General features: G+C 33.6%; 1 protein-coding gene across 1 annotated transcript in view; it reads left to right on the top strand.

The window, feature by feature from the left end:
* Window positions 1–23,686, top strand: part of UBA6 (ubiquitin like modifier activating enzyme 6) — a 90,926-nt gene that overhangs the window by 50,805 nt on the left and 16,435 nt on the right. Inside the window, exons 11-25 of the mRNA XM_055434028.2 lie at window positions 1,421–1,483; window positions 2,436–2,512; window positions 2,972–3,038; window positions 5,613–5,756; window positions 7,020–7,087; window positions 8,388–8,466; window positions 9,554–9,634; window positions 14,259–14,336; window positions 15,722–15,903; window positions 17,470–17,575; window positions 19,664–19,753; window positions 19,838–19,918; window positions 20,907–21,035; window positions 23,092–23,143; window positions 23,221–23,284. Of these exons, the coding sequence (XP_055290003.2) occupies window positions 1,421–1,483; window positions 2,436–2,512; window positions 2,972–3,038; window positions 5,613–5,756; window positions 7,020–7,087; window positions 8,388–8,466; window positions 9,554–9,634; window positions 14,259–14,336; window positions 15,722–15,903; window positions 17,470–17,575; window positions 19,664–19,753; window positions 19,838–19,918; window positions 20,907–21,035; window positions 23,092–23,143; window positions 23,221–23,284 (1,361 nt within the window). The remainder of the gene's footprint in view (window positions 1–1,420; window positions 1,484–2,435; window positions 2,513–2,971; window positions 3,039–5,612; window positions 5,757–7,019; window positions 7,088–8,387; window positions 8,467–9,553; window positions 9,635–14,258; window positions 14,337–15,721; window positions 15,904–17,469; window positions 17,576–19,663; window positions 19,754–19,837; window positions 19,919–20,906; window positions 21,036–23,091; window positions 23,144–23,220; window positions 23,285–23,686) is intronic.

Here is a 23,686-nt window from a genome sequence, read left to right as displayed (position 1 = left end):
CAATTCTCATTATAAATAGTCTAATATATCTCTTTTTTCTTGGAAGTTCTCAAGATTTTGACTTGACTAACTTCTTTTCCAGATCAATATTAACTGAAGTCCTCCACAAGGTTTTGTTCAGCCTAGAGTTAGAGCAAAACAACAGATTAAAATACTGCATCTTGTCAAATCTGCCCCAGCATTGCTTCCTCTTGCTGTTGTCCCTAGTTTTTAATTATGTTTCAACTTATGCCTCAATAAATTTAAGATTGGGTTTGGTGGGTTTTTTTTCAGAGGGGGGTGGTTTATTGTCTTGTTTTTTGGCCTTCGTGTGTTCTTTAATCCATACAAAAAATTTTAACAGGGTATTTATTCAAGTCTTGTCAGTTATAACAAGTCCTGAAACTTTGTATCAGAAAAAAATATGGTAGCTCTTCGATTAAGATAATAGATTTTTTCAAGTACACCCACACATGTTTAAGTTTCCCAAATTTATTACGTGGAGCAGGTTGTCCAGTTGCATTTAACATTAAAAATATAAAGTGAGATAATCAGAAAAGGAGTAACCAGGGAATGGTAGCTACTTTACATTTCAGTTAAAACGTATTAGCCCAGCCTTACTTATCTCAGCTCAACATTCAGAAAACAAAGATCATGGCATATGGTCCCATCACTTCATGGGAAATAGTGGGGAAAACAGTGGAAACAGTGTCAGACTTTATTTTTTTGGGCTCCAAAATCACTGTGGATGCTGATTGCAGCCATGAAATTAAAAGACACTTACTCCTTGGAAGGAAAGTTATGACCAACCTAGATAGTATATTAAAAAGCAGAGACATTACTTTGCCAACCAAGGTCCGTCTAGTCAAGGCTATGGTTTTTCCCGTGGTCATGTATGGATGTGAGAGTTGGACTGTGAAGAAAGCTGATCACCGAAGAATTGATGCGTTTGAACTGTGGTGCTGGAGAAGACTCTTGAGAGTCCCTTGGACTGCAAGGAGATCCAACCAGTCCATTCTAAAGGAGATCAATCCTGGGAGTTCATTGGAAGGACTGATGCTAAAGCTGAAACTCCAATACTTTGGCCACCTCATGCGACGAGCTGACTCACTGGAAAAGAGTCTGATGCTGGGAAGGATTGGGGGCAGGAGGAGAAGGGGACGACAGAGAATGAGATGGCTGGATAGCATCACCGACTCGATGGACATGAGTTTGAGTGAACTCCGGGAGTTGGTGATGGACAGGGAGGCCTGGCATGCTGTGATTCATGGGGTCGCAAAGAGTCGGACACGACTGAGCGACTGAATTGAACTGAACTTATCTTAGACCTTTTAGAAGGAGCCATTGCTTTTAGTGCTCTGTGTCATTTATCAAGTAGTCACTTGCTTATTCTGAAGTAATAGTGGATTTTTCTATTGTTTGTTTTGTTTTTTTCTATTAGGAATCATTAGAGATGCAACTGAAACATCCCAAGTACCTTATTGCGGATTTTAGCAAACCTGAGGTAAACAAACACTGTAGGTTTGACAGAGGCAGTGGGGGTTGGGAATGCTAAGCAATTATAAATTTAAAACAGACCAACTATATATATGTATATATAAATATATATATAGTGCAACTGTGTGTATATATATATATAGTGCAACTGTATATATAGAGAGCAACTATCTATATATTTATAGTGTGTGTGTGTGTGTATATATATATATATACACACACACACTTCTGTCAGACCATTAGATTCTTTATTTTTTTTTTTTTTTGATACTATCCCTACTCCAGCAGCCTCAGCATTAGATTCTTTAAAAATAAAGGTTGTATTCGTGTATCGAGCTGACTCCTAGATTAAAAATGAGATTTTATATAATGGAAAATGTTTGAATAAAAGGTAAAAGGTTTTCATTTATGATATGCCAGGTTTGATAGTTAAAAGGTGGTTTCATTAATTTATGCAAAGTTAATCTTATTAAGAGATTTTCTGAACCATGTAGAGTTTTATATAATACATATTTCTTCCCTAAAAACCTTGGAAGCATTTATTCTGCTTTTTAAAATCACTAGATCAGTTTTACACCCGTGAATGTATTTGTGGTAAGTAAAGAATTATAATAACAGTTTCTGAATTTATAAATATTGATAAGGAAAGAAAAAAGAATTCACGTACCAAAATTTTGTTTCCTTTGTTTAGTTGATACTACTTTGTTTCATATGGATAACATAATGAAAACTAGTCCTGCAGCCTGGGATTAAAACTTGGATCTACTTCTTAAATATAGCTTGAAGTCGAGTCCTTTAACTTCTCAAGCCTCAGCTTCCTCATCTGTTAAATAAAGATAATAGTAACAAGCTAATTCATTTATTGATTAAGTTAAATAATGTCTTAAAAGTGTTAGCACAGTGCCTGACACATATTATACACTCAATAAATGCTGACCAGTTTTTAATATTCTCAATAGGCACCTTTAGAGATTCACTCAGCCATGCTTGCCTTGGACCAGTTTCAGGAGAACTATTGTCGCAAGCCAAATATTGGGTAATGTTCTTTCTTTGAAACAACCTTTTTTCTTATTGTAATACTACTAGATACACCAAATTGTGTAAACACTTCTGACCCAGCCTATTTTTCTCCTAGAAGTGGAAAGATCAATCTATAAAAATGGAGTTATACTAAATAAAATTTTTCCTGTTTTGAAGTCTTCAAAGGCTACAACTTAAAAATCTGAGAACTATTAAATTATAAATCTAGTATATAATTTTTACCTTCTCCGTATTGTTGCAAAGTTTTTGCTTTGTACATTTAAAACTAAATTCTTATAAACTGTTCTTAAGTGAGCATGATTTTGAAGGAATGTATTTATAAGCCATCTATCTTTAAAGTCAGTAAACACTTCGTGTTACATGGTTGGCAAAATTCCAGTTTTTTAAGATATTTCTTAAATTTCAGTTAGCTATTGAGAAAATTGACATTGAGGTGCTTTATTTTGAATTCTAGATGCCAGCAAGATTCAGAAGAGCTGTTGAAACTAGCAACATCTATAAGTGAAACCTTGGAAGAGAAGGTGAATATTCAGTTTGGGTGTCAAAAATTGTGTAACATAAAAATTTTCTATATATTAATGTTCTCTTAGCTTTCAAATTCCAGTTTTGCTACTTATTGACTCTGTGACAGTAGGCAAGTTACTTGACGTTATTCAACTTGTGTTTTTCAAACCTTTGCCTTTTTTAATTAGGTTGTTTTCTTCTTATTGATTAAGTGAGTTCTTTATATATAGAAACCAGTTTTTTATCAGATACATATTTTACAGATAGTCTCTTCCAGTCTGTGGGTTGTCTTTTCATGTTATTACAGTGTCTTTCAAGGAACAGAAATTTTTAATTTTGATGAAGTTTAATTCATTGGTTTTTTCTTTTTTATGGTTTGTGCCTTTTTTAAGCCAAAATCACAAAGCTTTTCTCCTTTATTTTCTTCTAGAAGATTTATTGTGTTGTGAGTTTATATTTATAGACCTTGCACAGTGTACATCATTATACATTTTGAACTCATTATGTAGGTTTTGTACATTTATGAATTCATCTTTTTCTACCTGGTCAGGCATAGAACTAAATTAATTTTTTTTGTATCAGAATATCCAGTAATTCTAGCCTATTTATTGAAAAGACAGTTTTTTCTATATTGATTTTTTTTTTTGGCTTCCTTATCAGAAATTCATTGACCACATATGTGTATGGCTTTTTCTGAATTCAGTATTGTCTTCCATTGGTTGTTTCTGTCTTTATACTACTGCCATTCTTTCTTGATTACTGTAGCTTTAAAATAAGACTTGAAATCACATGTGCTCTCTGGTGCATTTCTCAGAAAGAAAGTGAAAGTGTTAGTCACTCTGTCGTGTCCAACTCTTTGCAACCCTGTGAAATGTTGCCTGTCTGATTTCTTTGTCCATGGATTCTCCAGACAAGAATAATGGAGTGGGTAGCCATTCCCTTCTCAAGGGGATCTTCCCAACTCAGGGATCAAACCCAGGTCTCCTGCATCTGCAGATCTGAACCACCAGGGAAGCACTTCTCAGAAGGAGCTTAGAATTAACAGTATTTCCCCCTAAATACACAAATACTGTTATTTCACATAGAATTTCAAGAGATTAATTGATCCCTACTTGAATCTTAAATTAAGATTGAGTGAGTGAGTGAGTGAAGTTGCTCAGTTGTGTCCGACTCTTTGCGACCCCATGGGGTCCTACCCGGCTCCTAGGTCCATGGAATTCTTCAGGCAAGAATACTGAAGTGGGTTGCCATTTCCTTCTCCAGGGGATCTTCCCGACCCACGGATCAAACCCAGGTCTCCTGCATTGTAGGCAGACGCTTTACCATCTGAGCTAAGATTACAGTTACTTATATTGAAAGAACAGGAAGAGAAAGAGAAGCCAGAACTCATGAACAGATCCTTGTGACAAATAAGAAATTGTGCTAAAATAAAAGCTCCAAAATCCAGTTCTCCGTTTTTTCCTTAAAAATACTAATAAATTATATTTTGAAAAACATCATCTTTAAATATGATAATGAGAACTTTGTGATGAGTGGCCCTTAGATTAGTATGTAAAAGTGCCATTACTTTCTTGATTTTTTTTCTAAACTGTCTTTTCTTTTAAGATTTTTTTTTTTTTTTTAGAATTCTGTTTATGTGTTCATTTTTGACTGTGCTGGGTCTTCTTTGCTGTGTGGGTTTTTCTCTAGTTAGAGCAAGTGGGGGCTACTCTGTACTTGGAGTACGCAGGCTTCTCATCTTGGTAGCTTCTCTTGTTGCAGATCACGGACTATTGAGCTTACACAGGCTTTAGTAGCTGCAACACATAGACTCAGTAGTTGCAGCTCCCAGGTTCTAGAGTACAGGCTCAATAGTTGTAATACACGGGCTTAGTTGCTTATGTAAACTGCCTTTTCTAACAATACATTGCCTCACTTTTTTTACTGTTTTAGTTCTTATGTACCACTTAACGCAAAATGATAGCTCCTTATCCTTTCTTATCCTTGGATCATTTTATTTTTATTTATCTGGTTCAAGGTTTTACCATGTTTTTCATTAAAATGTGTCTTTAAAAATTCTGGCTGATTAACGTCACAGAACTGTTCTCTAACAGTAACTATAAATGGTTGATAATCTAGTTAATTCTAGGTTGTTCCCTAGTATAACATGGAGAGTCAAAAAGCAAAACTGCATGGGTACTGGTCAAGAAAAATACTGCTTAAGTTAGAAGCTGGGAGGGATTGGGGGCAGGAGGAGACGGGGACGACAGAGAATGAGATGGATGGATGGCATCACCAACTCGATGGACATGAGTTTGAGTGAACTTCGGGAACTGGTGATGGACAGGGAGGCTTGGCATGCTGTGATTCATGGGGTCGCAAAGAGTCGGACACAACTGAGCGACTGAACTGAACTGAACTGAAGTTAACTGACAGACAGTGGATCTTTTGTTATGAGATTGGGACTTTTTTTAGGATTTAAAAACTATTCTGGAAATTGAGTAGCTCTTTTAAAAGTTAAACTATAATTATTCTCACATCAAGTCATTGCAGTTTTGAGTATACCATACAAATACTATTAAGATTATTGTCTTTTGTGGCTTGTGTTTCAGCCTGAAGTAAATCATGACATCGTGCATTGGCTTTCTTGGACTGCGCAAGGCTTTTTACCCCCACTTGCTGCAGCAGTAGGAGGTGTTGCCAGCCAAGAAGTACTGAAAGCTATAACAGGAAAGTTTTCTCCTTTGTGCCAGTGGGTTAGTTCTCTATTTTAATATTTTTTATACTTAAGGCTGAATTAGTTACCCATATAATGAATGTCTAAGTTACAACATAGTATTGATCAATATAAAAGCAAAAATATATTTTTCATGCATGAATTGGGTATGATGTACCACCAAAATTTAATTCTGTAATAAAAACTGACAAAACCATTTGTTGAACATATTGGGATTTAACCCAGAGTTGCATTCTGGGATGTATTTCTCTCATTTGCGAGTGAGGAAGTGAGTTTTCTATCCTTCCATTTGGTTTCCACTGCTGTTAGCTTAGCAGTCATGCACTTTCAAGACTCTTGAACTGTTCCATGTAGTTACATTGGCATCATGAATCTTCAGATTCCCTAGCATCTAAGTATAAATTTCTAAAGGTAAAAAACATAGGAATGATAAAAGTTTTGAGAACTGTGTAGGGTAAAAGCATCACAAGATGGAAAACCCTTGGTTTCTGTTATCAGAACGAATAATTGGCAACACTGTATCAAAGGACACTCTTCAGGCCCTTTATTTTTTGAAAAACTTTGAACATATTGTTTTAAAAAGTTTTAAATTTAGTTTTAATAATTAAAATTTGTAAATTTATAATTTAACTTTGACAAATACTATTAAGTAATGCTATTTTGCTGGTGAAGTATTTGGTTTAACACAGTATAAATTCAGTGTAAGAGTGGTTTAGGTATAATTGTTAACAGCATAGGGAATGTAAATTGTGTTATTAATGTAGAGTCTGTCTTTAAATAGTCATTTATTCCTGTTCATGATCACGTTCAAATTTAGCCATATAAATTACTTAAAATGAAAATTAGAGTGAGGTTGAGTGATTTTTTTCATTAACTTAAACTAATTCTGTTTGATGTTATTTTAGATGCTGAGATTGTGGCTCCATAGACCACTTCCTCTTAGTATATGTAGTAATTAAAAGCGACATATAATATACCCAAGTTCGAAAATAATACAGAATAGGTACTTTCCTATCTAAGTAATCGAATTATTTATTCAAATGTAGTTGAAATTGAATGATGCTTCCTGAGTTTTTATGTAGTTATAGAAAATAGATGTGGAGGTGAAATTTCCTTTTTTTTTAAGATTAAGATATATCATCTGTAAGATGGCTAAAATGACCTGAATCAAATATTATCTTTTTATAATTCCTCAGATTTAACCATACTACAGAAGAAAATTACTTTTTCTAGCAGTTTAGTTTTCTACATAGTAAGCTGTGTTTTTATATTCTATTTTAAGTTATACATTGAAGCAGCAGATCTTGTTGAATCCCTTGGCAAACCTGAACGAGAAGAATTTCTCCCACGGTAATACTGACATTTTTTTGCTTTTTTCCTTAGTTGTATATTTCTAAGCAGCACCAAAATTAAAGAATTTTTGTATAAACATGGATTTGTTTTAGATGTATTTTCTCCTAATTGACTCACTTCTGCAGTCTTTTCTCCTCTACAGGTATAAATTGTGTCATAATAATACCGTATCTCTTAAACATTTTATTAATATTGAATATAAAGTTTTAAATTGTGTATCATGAGAGTGGTTAAGTTTCAAAACACCATTCTAGGAGTGATGTGGACTTTCTTGAGTTTTACACATTCATAAGTGAATGGTCTGTATCTCGTGCCTTTGTTGGTTTTCTGTGAGCTGTAGTTTCTGGGAAGTGAGAGGCTCTCATATCTGTACCTCTTGTAACCCAGTCATTCGTGTGCCTCCTTCATGAGGATCCAGTGCGGCTGTGGTGCTGTTATCCCTCTGATAGGAACTCTAACTCAGTGTAAAGCCCCAAAGATCTGTTACTTATTATTATTTTATATTGTACTATATTTTATTTACTGTGTTATGTTTGTTTCAGGTGTATAGCAAAGTGATTAACAAAAGCAGTTCCCGTCTTTTGATGGGGAGCTTGTAGTTTATAATATAAATGGCATTATTTTGAGAGAGGATAACTTAGGTATGGCATTGGGTTTTTTTTTCTTTTCGCAACTTGAGGCAGTTTTAATATAACTTAATGTAGCTTTTTGCAACTGTGTATTCTATAGTATTTTTTTCATTTGGTGAAATTTTAACTGTTAATGTTTATGGCATTGTGCTTTGTACCATTTATTAAATAAAAATTAGAAAAAAAACACCATTCTAATTTTAGATGAAAACAGTTGATACCTGCATCTTTTATTTATGTCAGTCATTCTTCACTTATTTGGGTCACAGATCTCTTTGAGAATCTGTTCAAAGCTTATTCTTTCTCCAAAAAATACGTGTAACCCAAAGTTCTGCTTTCAATGTAAGTGGGTTAACAACTTCAAAGCCCATCCATAGGCTTCTCTATGAACCTTTGTAAAATCCCTGCCTTAAAAATGTTTTTCTAGATAAACTAAAGTCACCTTCATTCAAGTCATTTGGATTTATATTAGTCAAATGGAAAAAAGAAAAACCTGATTTCTTTATGAGGTTTTTTTCTTTTTCAAATAAAATTATCTGTTAGTTTGAAAGAAACTCCTAAAGAGTATTCTATTTAAAGTAAAACATTAAATTGGTACCAGCAGTAATGAAACTAACCTTAATTTTTTTATGCCTTTCTATTTTCTTGGTTTGTGTTGTTTTCTCCAGAGGAGATAGATATGATGCCTTACGAGCCTGCATTGGAGACACTTTATGTCAGAAGCTACAAAATTTGAATATCTTTTTAGTAAGTGGGAATAATGATGAGAATAAATAGTACAGTCAAACTGCTATAGTGCTTCAAATTAATTTGTTAAAGGAGTACTATTTCTAAATAATACAGTAGATATTCAGGAAATGTTTAAAATGGAAATTTATAAACTGTAGCTTGCAGGCCAAATCCATCCTACTGCCTGTTTTTATAAAGTTTCATGAGAACACAGCTAAGTCCTGTATTCATATATTGTCTGTGGCTTCTTTTATACTTTAATAGTGGCAGTTGTGTAGTTGTAACAAAGACCATTGGCCTACAAAGCTGAAAACATTCACTGTCTGGCCCTTTCTTTCTGTGAAAGAGTTTGTCAACCTATCACTTAAAGATTTAATGCATATAAAATTCAAATGTTATAGTTTTGAACATTAAATGATTTTCTAGAAATACATTAAAAATTGTGAGGGGTTGGAGGTTCTTTGTTTTTTCTTGTCAAATGTAAGAATATGTAGGTGGATCTTTCTTAAGTGTCTTAGTGCATTCGGCAGGGAAGCGCCTCAGTAGCATAAAACTTCTCCTGCCATAACTATTATAATCGGTCCTAAAAATACTGCTGATTTTTAATATTCCTTTTTTAAGTAACATTTTGAAAATCAGCAGTTATTGCTGAGCTTTTACTTACATGTAGAACTATTGTTAGTTTTTATTTAAAAGTCTTAGAATAGTTATATTCATCAAATGAATTTAGAAAAATTTCTGCAAACAAGTAATCTTTTTAATTAGAATGTTACACTCTTTCATGCTGGCTGTTTCCATCTTATATTAAAAAATGAGTTCAATCTTTGGCTTTTGTTTGGAATATTAAAATGTCTTCTGTTTAAAAGAATTGTAAATACTATGCTTTTCCTTCTATGATTTATACATTTTTTTCTTTAGCTGAGACACTCATGATACCATGAACCATTAAATATTTTAAAATAATTTTAAAATTATTTTTAATATTCACATTACTTTTAAAAGTATGTTATTATAACAGCATTTGAAGAAAATTAAGATGAAATTGCTCTTTAGTAAGTAAAAGTTTTAATATTATTTAATCTGATACATTTTTTCTTCTCCACAGGTAGGATGTGGAGCCATAGGCTGTGAAATGTTAAAAAATTTTGCTTTGCTTGGTGTTGGCACAGGCAAAGAGAAGGGAATGGTAAGATATAAACCCTTGAGACTTAAAAGGTTATATTTCTCTGGCTGCCCATTTTTGAACCATATTTGACTGCCTGGATCCAAAGCATTGATTTTTGAGGGTAGGATATTAGGCTGCAAATTGGATAATTCTATCCTGACCATTTTTCAAAATTCATATTAACTTTGTGGCAAATTACTTGAGTTTTCTGCTCCTCACTTTCTTTCTTAATTTACTGTGAAAATGTTTTTGTACTATTTGCCTCATAATTATGAAGATCAAATATAAATGGGCTTTTCAGATAAAAACACATTAATATTGTTATTTCATTAGATACTATTTATTAAATAAATATTTAAGATGAGAGAAGTTAACATGAGAAAGTGGCAGAGTACTCAGATATTGTTTCAATTGGTGATCAAAGAAAAATGAGTAATAAAAACATTGGTATATAATATAAATTAAGATGATAAATATGAGTTAATTGGAGAACCATGTCATATATTTAAATAAAAATATATTTCATTGATGCTGCTTGCCTTTAAGATGTAGTCGTACTTGCAGTAGTGATATTATAGATTTACCATGATGCTTAATATTAATTAAATGACTAAAATTTGTGGAATAGTTCATGTTTTATAATTTATTAAGCTTGCTATTACAGTCATAGGCAGATCTCCTACAGTTATATTATTCTTGCTCAGTTCAGTTCAGTCGCTCAGTCATGTCTGACTCTTTGCGACCCCGTGGACTACAGCCTGCCTGGCTTCCCTGTCCATCACCGACTCCCGGAGCTTACTGAAACTCATGTCCATCAAGTTGGTGATGCCATCCAACCATCTCATCCTCTGTCATCCCTTTCTCCTCCTGCCTTCAATCTTTCCCAGCATGAGGGCCTTTTCAAATGAATCAGTTCTTTGCATCAGGTGGCCAAAGTACTGGAGTTTCAGCTTCAGCATGAGTCCTTCCAATGAATATTCAGGACTGATTTCCTTGAGGATGGACTGGCTGGATCTCCTTGCAGTCCAAAGGACTCTCAAGAGTCTTCTCCAACACCACAGTTCAAAAGCATCAATTCTTCGGCGCTCAGCTTTCTTTATAGTCCATCCATACATGACAACAGGAAAAACCATAGACTTGACTAAATAGACCTTTGTTGGCAAAGTAATGTCTGTGCTTTTTAATATGCTGTCTAGGTTGATCATAACTTTTCTTCCAAGGAGTAAGTGTCTTTTAATTTCACGGCTACAGTCACCATCTACAGTGATTTTGGAGCCCAAAACAGTTGTCTGTCACTGTTTCCATTGTTTCCTCATCTATTTGCCATGAAGTGATGGAACCAGATGCCATGTCTTAGTTTTCTGAATGTTGAGCTTTAAGCCAACTTTTTACTCTCCTCTTTGACTTTCATCAAGAGGCTCTTTAGTTCTTCCCTTTCTGCCATGAGGGTGGTGTCTTCTGTACCTGAGGTTATTGATATTTCTCTCGGCAATCTTGATTCCAGCTTATATCTCATCCAGCCCAGCATTTCTCAAGATATACTCTGCATATAAGTTAAACAAGCAGGTGACAGTATACAGCCTTGACGTACTCCTTTCTTGATTTGGAACCAGTCTGTTGTTCCATGTCTAGTTCTAACTGTTGCTTCTTGATCTGCATACCGATTTCTCAGGAGACAGGTCAGGTGGTCTGGTATTCCCATCTCTTTAAGATTTTTCCACAGTTTTTTGTGATCCACATAGCATTCTCGCTTAACATTTCCTAAATTGTTTTCCACAAACCACTATTAGTTCTGCTGACTTTTAAAATATTGCTAAAAAAGAAAAGAAACTCCTTGGTTGCATAAGTTTAAGTAACACCTTCTTTACCCCTTAGAAATTCATAATACATATCAGCATTTAAAAAGTCAGGAAAAGAGTGATAGTAAATAAACCAACTTACTTCAAGTAACAAAACAAGATAAGTTAATGGGGCAGTTTTGAACCTATTGCAAATACTATGTAAATTATTCTTACTATATAAACTGTTCTTTTATAAAATATTTACATGTGTATTCAAACTTAACTAGAAGGAAGTAAAGAGAAATCCCTGGGTTCCAGGAACCAAGAGGGAAATTAGTCCCTGAAATAAAAGCTATGGTAATTCACAAATGTTCTAGTACATTGACTATTAATAGAAGGGGAATTCATTTGTGAGAAATTGCAACTCAGCATGCACCATGCTGGTATATGGGTCCAAAATTTTATCATATAAAAATTTCAAGCAGATAAAAGAATATAACAAATTTAGGGCTGTTGAAACCTCTAGATTAAACAGTGGCAAAACTGCATTATGGTGATACACACTGAGCGTACGTAGGACTATACAGCAAAATCAACATCCATTCAAGACAGTCCACAATAGAAAATGACAAATCTCTAGAAAAAGGTACCACCTGAAAAGCGAAAGTCATTCAGTTGTATCCTACTCTGTGACCCATGAATTATATAGTCCATGGAATTCTCCAGGCCAAAATACTGAGTGGGTAGCCTTCCCTTCTCCAGGGGATCTTCTCAACCCAGGGATCAAACTCAGGTCTCCCACGTTGCAGGCAGATTCTTCACCAGCTGAGCCACAAGGGAAGCCCACCACCTGAAAGAATCAGCCCATGAAAATAGAAGAATTAGCTCTACAGGAAATATAGAAAATAGAAGTGCTACAGATAATATAACAAACAGACCGTAAAGTTAAAAATTACCAAAGACATAGAAAGTAATGAAAACATGAGGTGGGGAAGGAAATTTTTACCAAAAGCCAAGGAAGAATTTCTGTATAGTCAGTGAACTTAAAATTCAAATGTAGCTGAAGTGAGAACTGATGCCTAAGAGATAAATATAAATACCTAGAATGTAGTGTAGAGAGAGTCTTTGCTTTTTAATGAAAGAGGATACATTTGCATGTTCTAACATAAACGTAGAATTTCCAGAGAGAGTAAAGATAAGAAGCAAGGATAATTACAGAAGTTTCCAGAATTGAAGAGACAAGTGTGTTCCGATTAAAAAGCTAAATTAATCCCAAGCAAATCAAATGCAGAAATGAAAAAGATTACAAAAAGTGATTGCTTGGTGGACTTCTTAACCAGCAATAAGTACACACCTGAAGATGGGGAAGCATATCTTCATAGTACAAGTGACTATCAACCTAGATTTCTATACCCAACTAAATTATCTTTTGAAAGAAATAAAGATAACTGACAAGTAAAATGATGAAAGATTATCACTAGCTATTTCTCAGTGAATGAATTATGGGATTAATACAGGCAGTTTGTGAAGCAAGGGTAAGTAGAAGCATTTGACAACAGTCTTAGGTTTAAATAAGCATTGATTTTTAAAACCTTTAATTAAAATGTTGACATTTTGGAATGAGATGGTTAAAAATCAGTAAAATGTGCTGCCTTGATATCACAGAAAATAGAAGGGAGAGTTCCGATATCCTCCATTGTTCTAGAGGAAATGGAGAATTTCATTTTATCTTAAGTCACATGTACCTGTTAAAATTTTGAATATCACTGCATAAAAACAGAGACTTAGCCTCCATAACCAGTTCATGAGGGGTTAAAGGAGCGTTCAGGTCAAGAATACTTGATCAATTCAGTAGAAGACCAAAAAAAATACAAAAACTGAAGGTGGATTAAAAAGTGGGGTTGGGGGAAGTAGAAGAAAAAGCCTTTTAATCAGTAATCACAATAATTAGAATTATTATATATATAATTATTAATTATGGTTAAGCTTTCTGTTAAAAGACATTTTCTGTGCTTTTTTTCCTCCTATTTCAAGGAAACACCTAACACATAACATAGAACTGTTGAAAGCAAAAATCTTTGTATATCAGGGAAATAGCTAAAAGAAAATGTGTTTGAATACCAGTAAACATCTAACAGCTGGAACACACTCTGCTTCTAGTGAAATCTACAAATACTAGCTTAAGTGAAAAATGCATTATGACTACTTTTAAAATTATCTTGGCTCTGTTTACTTTCATCTTGCATCCTTTAAAATGGAGGTATGCAAATTTTTTCTTAACTAGACTGTAACTGTTCTAGGTTTGTGGATGTTAAGTCTATCAGAGCTACTGAGTTCTGCCATTGCAGTATAAAAACAGCCATAATCAATTCTTAAACAAATGGTGTGACAGTGTTCCAGTAAAAATTTTTTACAAAAACAGCCGCCTGCACTGTAGTTTGTATACCTCTGCTTTAGCAAGAGTTCCTTTCAAATTGAAACATGTAAGTGTTCTTTTCAATCGCGATTGAGAATAAACATGTATAGAAAAAAAGAGCCGACTCTTCTATGACTAACCCATTACGTGTTTCTAAAATGTGATAGTGATATTTAGCCTCTATTTTGTTATGAAGAAAAAAGTTGTTTTGATCAGGATCTGTGATTGGTTTTAGCTATTTTGTTTGACATGTTCCTATGCTAAATACTATCTTTAAATATAAGTATAAAAACAGTAGTATTGGTAACCAGTTTTGAGTATTTTTTATTATAACTTTCACCAGCCAAAATGATTTATAAATTGTGGGAGTTAGTCATTCAGAGGAAAGTGAAGTCAATTTAAACTTATCTCTTATGTAATTTCAGGCATTTTTTTTCTTTGCTATTAGGTTACAGTAACAGATCCTGACTTGATAGAAAAATCCAACTTGAATAGACAGTTCTTATTTCGTCCTCATCACATACAGGTGTGTTGTTATACTGATTCAAATTTAAGTCCTCTGTTGTGTTAAATAGAAAAACAGAAAATGGTGCTTGAACAAGCATAGTATCTTTATTTTATTAGAATCTCTCAAATTATCAAATAATGGGAATGACATAGGGAAAATACATAATTTTATTTTAAAATATAAATTATTTTTGTATTGATTCGGGATGTTAAAATCTGAGTTGTAAATCATGGGCGATATTTTTGTCATTTTATAATCAAGATGTATCATGTATTTAATTTTAGAAACATCTAAGGATATAAAAATAGGTTCCCTAATTTGAAGTTTTTTATAGGTGACAGATTTGACCTACTTTAAAAAATTTGACCTTTTTTAAAAAAAAGACAAAAATACTTTTTTTTAAGTTTTATTATAAAACAGATAAAGTTTAAGAGATTTTTTGCTCTTGATCTTGTTTGATTATTTAACAATCCGTTCTGATTGTAAACCATTGCTTGTTTTCTGTCTTTTTTTTATAGAGGTCAAAATATTTGTCAGGAAAAGAAATAGTCAAGTAACCTTGCTCTGATTTTAGAAATGTTTTTTCACTTTATTGTTTTACAGTTCATTGAGAATCTTAGTAAATAAGCTTAGAAATATCATAAACAGAAAGATAAAGCATACTTTTATATAGTTATATAAGTGGCATAGTTAACCAAATGGTTCACCTATCCAAATATAAAGAACTAAGTAACAGGGTCTTTAATGAGCTAAAATTTATGTCATAATATTCATTCATTGGACTTTGTGCATTTTCATTATAGAAGAACTATTAAGGCTTGTCTGCTTGAAACTTCTAATGTTTACAGTTTGTATGTAACACTTGAAATGACACCAGTGATTTTAAAAATGATCATTAAATCTTTAAGAAAAGGATGTGTAATCTTTTTATAAAACTGAAACAAATAATTTCTTAAATATATCCATCCAGAAATGGTAAATTTTTTAAAAAGATTTTAGTACCAAAATGTTAAATTACCATACCTCTAAGCTCATTTTCTACAGAACTTACATTTCTGATATTTTGCTGAATGTGTTCTCAACTTTTTGTAGGCACTTAACCAATTCAAATCTCATTAATAGAGAAAAATGTTCTTTTAATTGGACTTGTAACTAATATTTTAAGAATTCTAAGGCACATAACTATAAAATAGAGGTTGTTTATATTTTTCATAATAATGTGTGAATTATTAATTCTAATATGCAGTATTAAATGTAGTATGACCACAACGAATATAATTTTCACAAACTAAAAATGAAAACGAGTTTCATTATATTATTCTTCATATGTAAATTGTATATGTTCAATCATGGTCTATTTTTCCTGTTAACATTTATTTCCTCTGTTTTTATATGTTATTTAGAAGCCTAAAAGCTATACTGCTGCTGATGCAACCCTGAAAATAAATCCTCAGTTAAAGATAGATGCACATTTGAACAAAGTATGTTCAGCCACTGAGGCAGTTTACAATGATGAGTTCTATACTAAGCAGGATATAATTATTACAGCATTAGATAATGTGGAAGCCAGGAGATATGTAGACAGGTATGTTCTTAAAATTCAGGTTCATAGAAATTGTCTTTGTTTTGTTTTTACTTCATTTTTTATACCTATTTATTGAACAATTACTGAATTTCCTGATTATTCTTTACATTCCTTTTATAATTCTTAAACCCAAAACTTGTGATGATTTCCTCTATAGATAGGATAAAATTTTAAATCTTTTAAATGACCTAAATTTTTTTCATAGAGTATCTGCCACCTGTCCATGACTCCAGCTTAAAGTTTGCTATTTTTCCCTGGCTCTCCTTATTCTAGCTGCACATTCTTTCTTTTCATTCTTACAGGGGAACATCTAACACATTTCACCTCTCCTTCAATCTCAAGAAATTGTGTTTATATCCTAAAAGTCAACCCCAAATCTACCTACTTACTCTTCACTTCCTTTAGTTTTTTCCCCTCATCCTTTAAGTTTCAGCCTGAATGTCTTTATTGAAACAGACTTTCTTTAACCCCTAAATTCTAAATTAGATCCTTCTCTGATAATCTTTCACAGTACTGTTTTCTTCCTTCATAGCACTTATTTTTATTGACATGCATATTTATTTGTTTCCTCACTAAATCATTTATTCAGTTATTAGTTATTTTCCCATCACTCTATTTTCAGTGCCCAATACATGATGTCATTCAGTAAATATTTTTTGAATAAGTAAATGAATAAATGACTATGATGTATATACCTTATATAATCTTTCTTACATATTTATATGACTCTTTAATGTTAGAGTGCTAGAGCAGATTTATTAGCAGGAATATTTACCAGTTGAGAGTATAGTGGAAAGTTTGTAATCTTGGCCAGCAAAAAACAAAAAGAAACTTTAAGAAATGAAAGTATATAGAATATAGGTATTGTAACTCTTTAGAAAGAAGGTTTGGGATAAAGAAAATGTTGAAAAGATATAGTAAGGTGCGTTTGTGCTCAGTCACTTCAGTTGCGTCCCAACTCTTTGTGACACTACGGACTGTAGCCTGCCAGGCTCCTCTGTCTATGGGATTTTCCAGGCAAGAGTACTGAAGTGGGTTACCGTGCCCTTCTCTAGGGGATCTTCCCGACCATAGAACCTGTGGCTCCTGCATTGCAGGCAGATTCTTTACCACTAAGCCACCGGGGAAGCCTATAGTAAAAGACAGTTTTATTTATATATATATATAGTTATATATAGAGAGAGTCAAAATACAGAAAATAACCAAAGAAGAAATAGAAAGCAAGAGAAGAAAGAGTAATACATTGAGTAATACAGAAGAAAAAAAGTTAAACCCACAATTTTGTAAGCGTTTTAGAACAAGATAAATATAATGTATCTTATTCTTAAACTACTAAATTTTGGTAATGGAAGGTAGAGGCAAGAGTTGCTACACTGAGCAACAAAGTTTATGGGAGGAAGGGGATGGAAATAATAAATGGGTTTTTGGTGGTAATGTATCTGTTTCCTAAAATACTATATCCAAGAAGTGATCAGCATGTGTAATGGCCAGTAAACATTGGTAGAATGTCCTCTGCTTAACGTTGTTATTGCTAACGTCTATGTTTGTTACCTTCTTTTTGCTTAGCCGATGCTTAGCAAATCTCCGGCCCCTCTTAGATTCTGGAACAATGGGCACTAAGGGACACACTGAAGTTATTGTACCTCATTTAACTGAATCCTATAATAGTCATGTAAGTGCACCAGCTTTTTTAAGTAAATGTTTCTTCTTTATATCTTATCATTTTTCTATCTCATGATTTGTTTCTCTTTATCAGTCAGCACATTTGGTTAAGCATCATTAATCTGTTCTGATTTTGATCTGCCAATGATGTTTGTGCATATATGCATAGACATTTTTTAAAATGTAGTTAAACTTACTTTCTTGTTGTTGTTTTATTTGCTAAGTCATGTCTGACTCTGTTACTTACCCCATGGACTGTAGCCCAGCAGGCTCCTCTGTCCATGGGATTTCCCAGTAAATTTTAATCTTACTGGAGTGAGTTGCCATTTCCTACTGCAGGTGATCTTCCCGGCCCAGGGATTGAACCTGTGTCTCCTGCATTGGGAGGCGAGTTCTTTACCACTGAGCTACCTGGAAGCCCTAAATGTATTTTTTTAATCATCAGAATTTTGTTTCTGGTCTTTCTGGAATATTATTCTTATGAGTTTTCTGTTTCTTATTGCTGCTTGATTGGTTTCCTAAAAACCTTAGTGACCCACCCAAAATCTTACTGAAGACTCAGTTTCTCCATATGAGGAACCAAGCCATTTATACCCATGTATTTTATATAAATGACATAGATGTAACTTTTTTTTTAACCTCTACAAGTGATATGGAGATAATTTAAAAAGCACTAGTCTAGGAACTAATTGTAGGCTTTAAAAAGAATTTTAAAAAGGTTAGCCCTATTTGTAAAATTGAAAGAATATTATTTTATAAGCATAAGCAGTCCCTTTATTTAATGGATATATATGGTTTAGTAAAATTTTTTAGTTTTAATAAAATTTGTTTTCCCCTCTACTCTCATGAAATCAGAAGTTTATATAGTAAAGACTTGTTAAGAGACAAAGTTGATAAGTTTGATTTTAAGTAAATTAGATGTAGAAAATCATGATATGCCAGGGTCATTCTGGAAGATTTTCAAAATAGGGGATGTTGCCAATTTCTGAAAGTCCTGATTCTCTCATACTACCACAGCTTTCCCAAACCTTCTCCTATTTATTCATAGACTGTGCCTTCATATTCAGGAAAACTAGAATTAAATGTTCCTTCTGACTTTCCTCTTGGCTTATAAAATATTTCATGGTATTTTATAGATCAACAAAGTTAAGTACAAATCTCTAAGTAAGGACTTCCCTGGTGGTCCAGTGGTTAACAGTCCACCTGCCAGGGCAGGGAACATAGGTTTGGTGTCTGGTCTGGGAATATTCCACATGCCATGGGGCAGCAGAGCCTGTGTGCCACAACTACTGAGCCTGTTCTCTAGAGCCCATGAGCCACAGCTACTGAACCTGTACTCTGCTGCTGCTGAAGCCTGTGTGCCCTAGAGCCTGTGCTGCATAACAAGAGAAGCCTGCACACAGCAACTAGAGAGTGGCACCCCCGCTACAAGTAGAGAAAGCCTGCACACTGGACCCAGCACAGCCATGAAATAAAAATTAAAAAATAATAAGCACAATCTTTATAATAAAAAAAAATCCTCTAAGTAAAAAGAGACAGAGTGAGTTGTTTTAGATTGGGTAAGCCAATAAGACTAAACATACAAAAGTACCCTGTAATAAATATGGATTTCTTCATTTTCACATGACACAACAAAGACATCTGTCATTTATTTAATACACGCTTTCTGTAAGAGACCATACCAGGTATCAAGAGAACATGATTCTTGTTTGCAAATATTGTTTCTCCTTGGAGAAAGAAACTCATGGTATGCTGAGCACTGTATTAGGAATTCTCTAATTACTTTCCAAAATAAACAATGTTATAAGGTTTTAAATGTCACCTTTATGCTTTGAGAAAAATAAAATAATTATATACGGTAGTCTCTTACAGTACTACATGATACCAGAGGAGTTTGTTGTTACCTTGCCATATAACCAAGTCTGTTGAGTGTCAAAAGAATCAACGTTTCCTCTTAATGCCTAGGAAAACGATTTTTTAAAAGTTGGATTTATTTCATTTTTGAATTTTATTTTTTAATGGTCTTAAAACACTCAAGTAAATTTAATCCATTAAAAATTGTCATTGCTGCTAACTGTTGTCATATTTTATAAATTAGCGGGATCCCCCAGAAGAAGAAATACCATTTTGTACCCTAAAATCCTTTCCAGCTGCTATTGAACACACTATACAATGGGCAAGAGATAAGGTAATAAAGGTACTTTATAAGAAATTTTTCTCTGAAGTAGAAAAGCTCCTATTTACAATTCTTTTTTCCTCTTCTCTGTTATAGTTTGAAAGTTCCTTTTCCTACAAGCCTTCATTGTTTAACAAATTTTGGCAAACGTATCCATCTGCAGAAGAAGTATTACAGGTAAAAATCAATACACTTTATGTTGAAGTATAGTTAATTTACAGTATAGTGTTAATTTCTGCAGTATAGTAAGATGCTTCAATTTTATATATATACAAATATACACACACACACATTCTTTTTCATATTCTTTTCCATTATGGTTTATCACAGGGTATTGAATGTAGTTCCCTGTTTTGTACCATAGTACCTCGTTGTTTATCCTTTCTGTATATAATAATTTGTATCTGCTAACCCCAACATTTTGTCAGTGTAATCTTACTTTCAAGTGGCCTATAAATAACTGATTTTACGTTCTTAAACAGAGATTATGCATTATTATTTACATAGTAAGTAAGTATTTGAGGAATCTTGAAGTTAGCAGGTCACAAATAACCCTTCCTTTTTTAGTTTGGTCAAACTATATGGAATTGCCACTATTTTACCATATGTTTGACTCACAGAACAGCAGTTTATATGGTTCAGCCTAATAAGGGTGTGATAATAATGATGAGACAGCTACAAATAATAAAACAAGATTGTTAAGCTCTTTGGAAAAAACTGAGGTAAGTTCTAGTGAAAATTTCAGAAATAGGCCAAGGTTTCAGATTTTATTAGTCTCATGGTGAGGACACCTTCAAAGCTGCTTTCTTACTTTCCTTCAATTCTGCACTAAAAAGGCCAACTTTATAGTGTAAAATATTATTCATAGCACTTCTTATAATAAGTACATTTATAGTATTAACTACAGATAGCAAGATGTGAGGATGACTTGTGCGATAAGAAACAGTTTGAGAGTTAAAATTTTACATGTGGTCTTTACCCATTCCCCCTCCAAAAAAGAAAAAGGGAAAGGAGAAAGACAGAGACAAGGAGCTTGATATGAAAATAATAAATTAAGGCACACGAGCTAGCACTTCAAAAGTTGGCTAACAGTTCCTAGGAAATGCATGTATATGTTTGTGTGATTAATTGGACATGTGTTTGTTTTGTTTTTTCCTCATTCTAGAAGATACAAACTGGACACAGTTTAGAAGGCTGTTTTCAAGTGATTAAGTTACTTAGCAGAAGACCTAGAAATTGGTCCCAGTGTGTAGAATTAGCAAGATTAAAGTTTGAAAAATATTTTAACCATAAGGTATGTGTATACTGTAAAACATTTAGAAAAAGTCTAAACTTGGCTTATTTAATTACTATGACATTCATTTAATTGACCTGAAACGTCTACTCTTTCTTTTTGGAACCTTTTCATAAATGAATAAATTAACTGAGAACAAGTGATGGACACACAACCAATTTCTTTCTACATGTTACTGATTCAAGTGTGAAAGTGTTAGTTGCGAAGTCGTTCCAGCTCTTTGTAATTCCATGGACTGTAGCTACCAGACTCCTCTGTCCATGGAATTCTCCAGGCAAGAATACTGGAGTGGATATCATTCCTTCTCTAGGAGATCTTCCCAGCCCAGGGATCAAACCCTGGTCTCCTGCATTGCAGGCAGATTCTTACCACCTGAGTCAGTAGGTAGAATGTATTTAAACTCCACTCGTTGGCTTGTCAGTTGTGCATTTAAGTAATTCTTGTCTTTCTGTGTACAAAATGGGTTTTAAAATACAGATTCCTTCTAGAGAAGGAATACATTTAATCATTCTTCAAAGAAGATTTTTGTTCAAATTAAAAGAAGAGACCGAGAGAATAGAGATTGCATCAGAAATTTTGTTGGAATTTTGCCTTCTCCATCTAAATCTAACAATCACATTTTGCCTGTTTCCTCATTGTAAAATGGGGGTAATAAATTGGTACCTGATTCATAGTGTAGTGGTGAGGATTAAGTGAGTTAATATATGCAAAGTATTTAGCATAGAACCTGGCCCATAAATAAATGCCCATAAATATTTAGTGAAATGTTAGATGTTATTCTTTCTCCAGTTACATACAGTTCCTGAAATGTGTTTAGCACTGTCTTTCATCGCTCCCTCTTTTTAGACTCTTACCTATTGAAATGTAAAATAAGTTCATCTGTTTTAAAACGTTTTTAATTATACTTAACCCTACTTTTCACTTCCTTTTTTTGTTCTGCTTATTGGAAAAGTGGTCTGTACTCACTGTTGCCATATCTCTATCCAATAAGTGTCTTCTTTCCCCACTACCATTGAAATTATTCTAACCATGACTATCAGTGACATCATGTTTCAAAATCTAAAGAACTCTTTTTTATGTGTGTCCTTATCGTCTGTGGTTTTTTTAACATTTTTTATTATGGAAAAATTCAACCACAGAAATAATAGAGAAAGTAGCATGTAATGAATCTCCATGTACTCCTCATATATTGTTCACCCAGGTTTAACAATTACCAACTCAGAGAACCCAGGTGGCTCAGTGGTAAAGAATCTGCCTACCAATGCAGGAGACTCAGGAGATGTGAGTTCTATCCCTGGGTTGGGAAGATCCCCTGGAGGAAGAAATGGCAACCCACTCCAATATTCTTGCCTGGAAAATCCCATGAACAGAGGAGCTTGGCAGGCTACAGTCCATGGGGTCACAAAGAGTCAGACATGACTGGGCATGCATGCACAGAATCACAGAACTCATAGAAATCCTGTTTCATGTATCCGTTCCGTTCCGTTCTGTCGCTCAGTCGTGTCCGACTCTATGCGACCCCGTGGACTGTAGCCTGGCTTCTCCGTCCTTGGGATTCTCCCTCCCCCTAGATGGTTTTGAAGCAAATCTCAAACATCATATCATTTCAAAATAAAAAATGCAATATATTTTTACTGGATTTTTTAGTTGGTTTGTTTAAGAATTAGCTCTTCAAAAGGAGTAGTTTGGTATTTAGTTGCTCAGTCATGTCTGACTCTTTGCAATCCCATGGACAGTAGCCCACCAGGCTCCTCTGGAGTGGATTGCCATTTCCTTCTCCAGAAGGGGCAGAATGAGATGTAAAGTATGCCACCATTTGTGTAAAAGGGATAATCTATATTCATGTTTGTCATAGATGCAAAAAATATATAAGTGTTAATAAAAAAATAGCTAGAGGTTATGCTAAGTGAGGGTCGGGGTCAGTGACAGGAGAATGGTCAGATAATGTACAGGGTGATTGGGAGACTTCACTGTATATCTTTTTATTTATCTTTTTTATTTTTTACTTCAGTTAATAATGAGTAGTGATTGTTTTTAATTCAGTTTTTTTCTTTAGGCTCTTCAGCTGCTTCACTGTTTCCCTCTGGACACACGATTAAAAGATGGCAGTAAGTATTGAGAAAGTTTAATTCTGCTTATTATTGACTGCTTAAATTGAAAATAATGTATTTTTTCATTTTGTTAGGTTTGTTTTGGCAGTCACCAAAGAGACCCCCCTCTCCATTAAAATTTGATCTAAATGAACCTTTGTAAGTATATATATCCAGTTTTATATACATCCTTCATTGTAAACCTCTTAACTGTTTAGGTTTACATTTCAGGGTAAAAACTTCTAACATTTTGGTGTTAAAATATTGCATCCATATTAATCTAAGCATTAACATAACATTTTGGCCAAGAAAGCAAGCCACAATTCTTCTCTCCCCACATAGATCTGTTTATTTACATGGTAAATAACTTCATTATTTTTATCTTTCCTAAAGTGCAACCAAAGTGTCATCTTTTTGACTTTATTTATAAAAAATGTAAAATGAAAGCAAATATTCTCCTATTTAATGAACTCAGTATATAAGAAACTTTGATTATATGGGGGAGAATGATTACTACTAAATAACTTCCTAAATATTCTCAGATTAATTTTCAAAGGAGTT

The sequence above is a fragment of the Moschus berezovskii genome, chromosome 5, assembly GCF_049115385.1.
Source record: "Moschus berezovskii isolate FMDL1 chromosome 5, NW_MosBer_1.0, whole genome shotgun sequence".
Lineage (NCBI taxonomy): Eukaryota > Metazoa > Chordata > Mammalia > Artiodactyla > Moschidae > Moschus > Moschus berezovskii.
The sequence above is the reverse complement of the archived record's forward strand: the minus strand, read 5'-3'. Positions and strand labels throughout refer to the sequence as shown.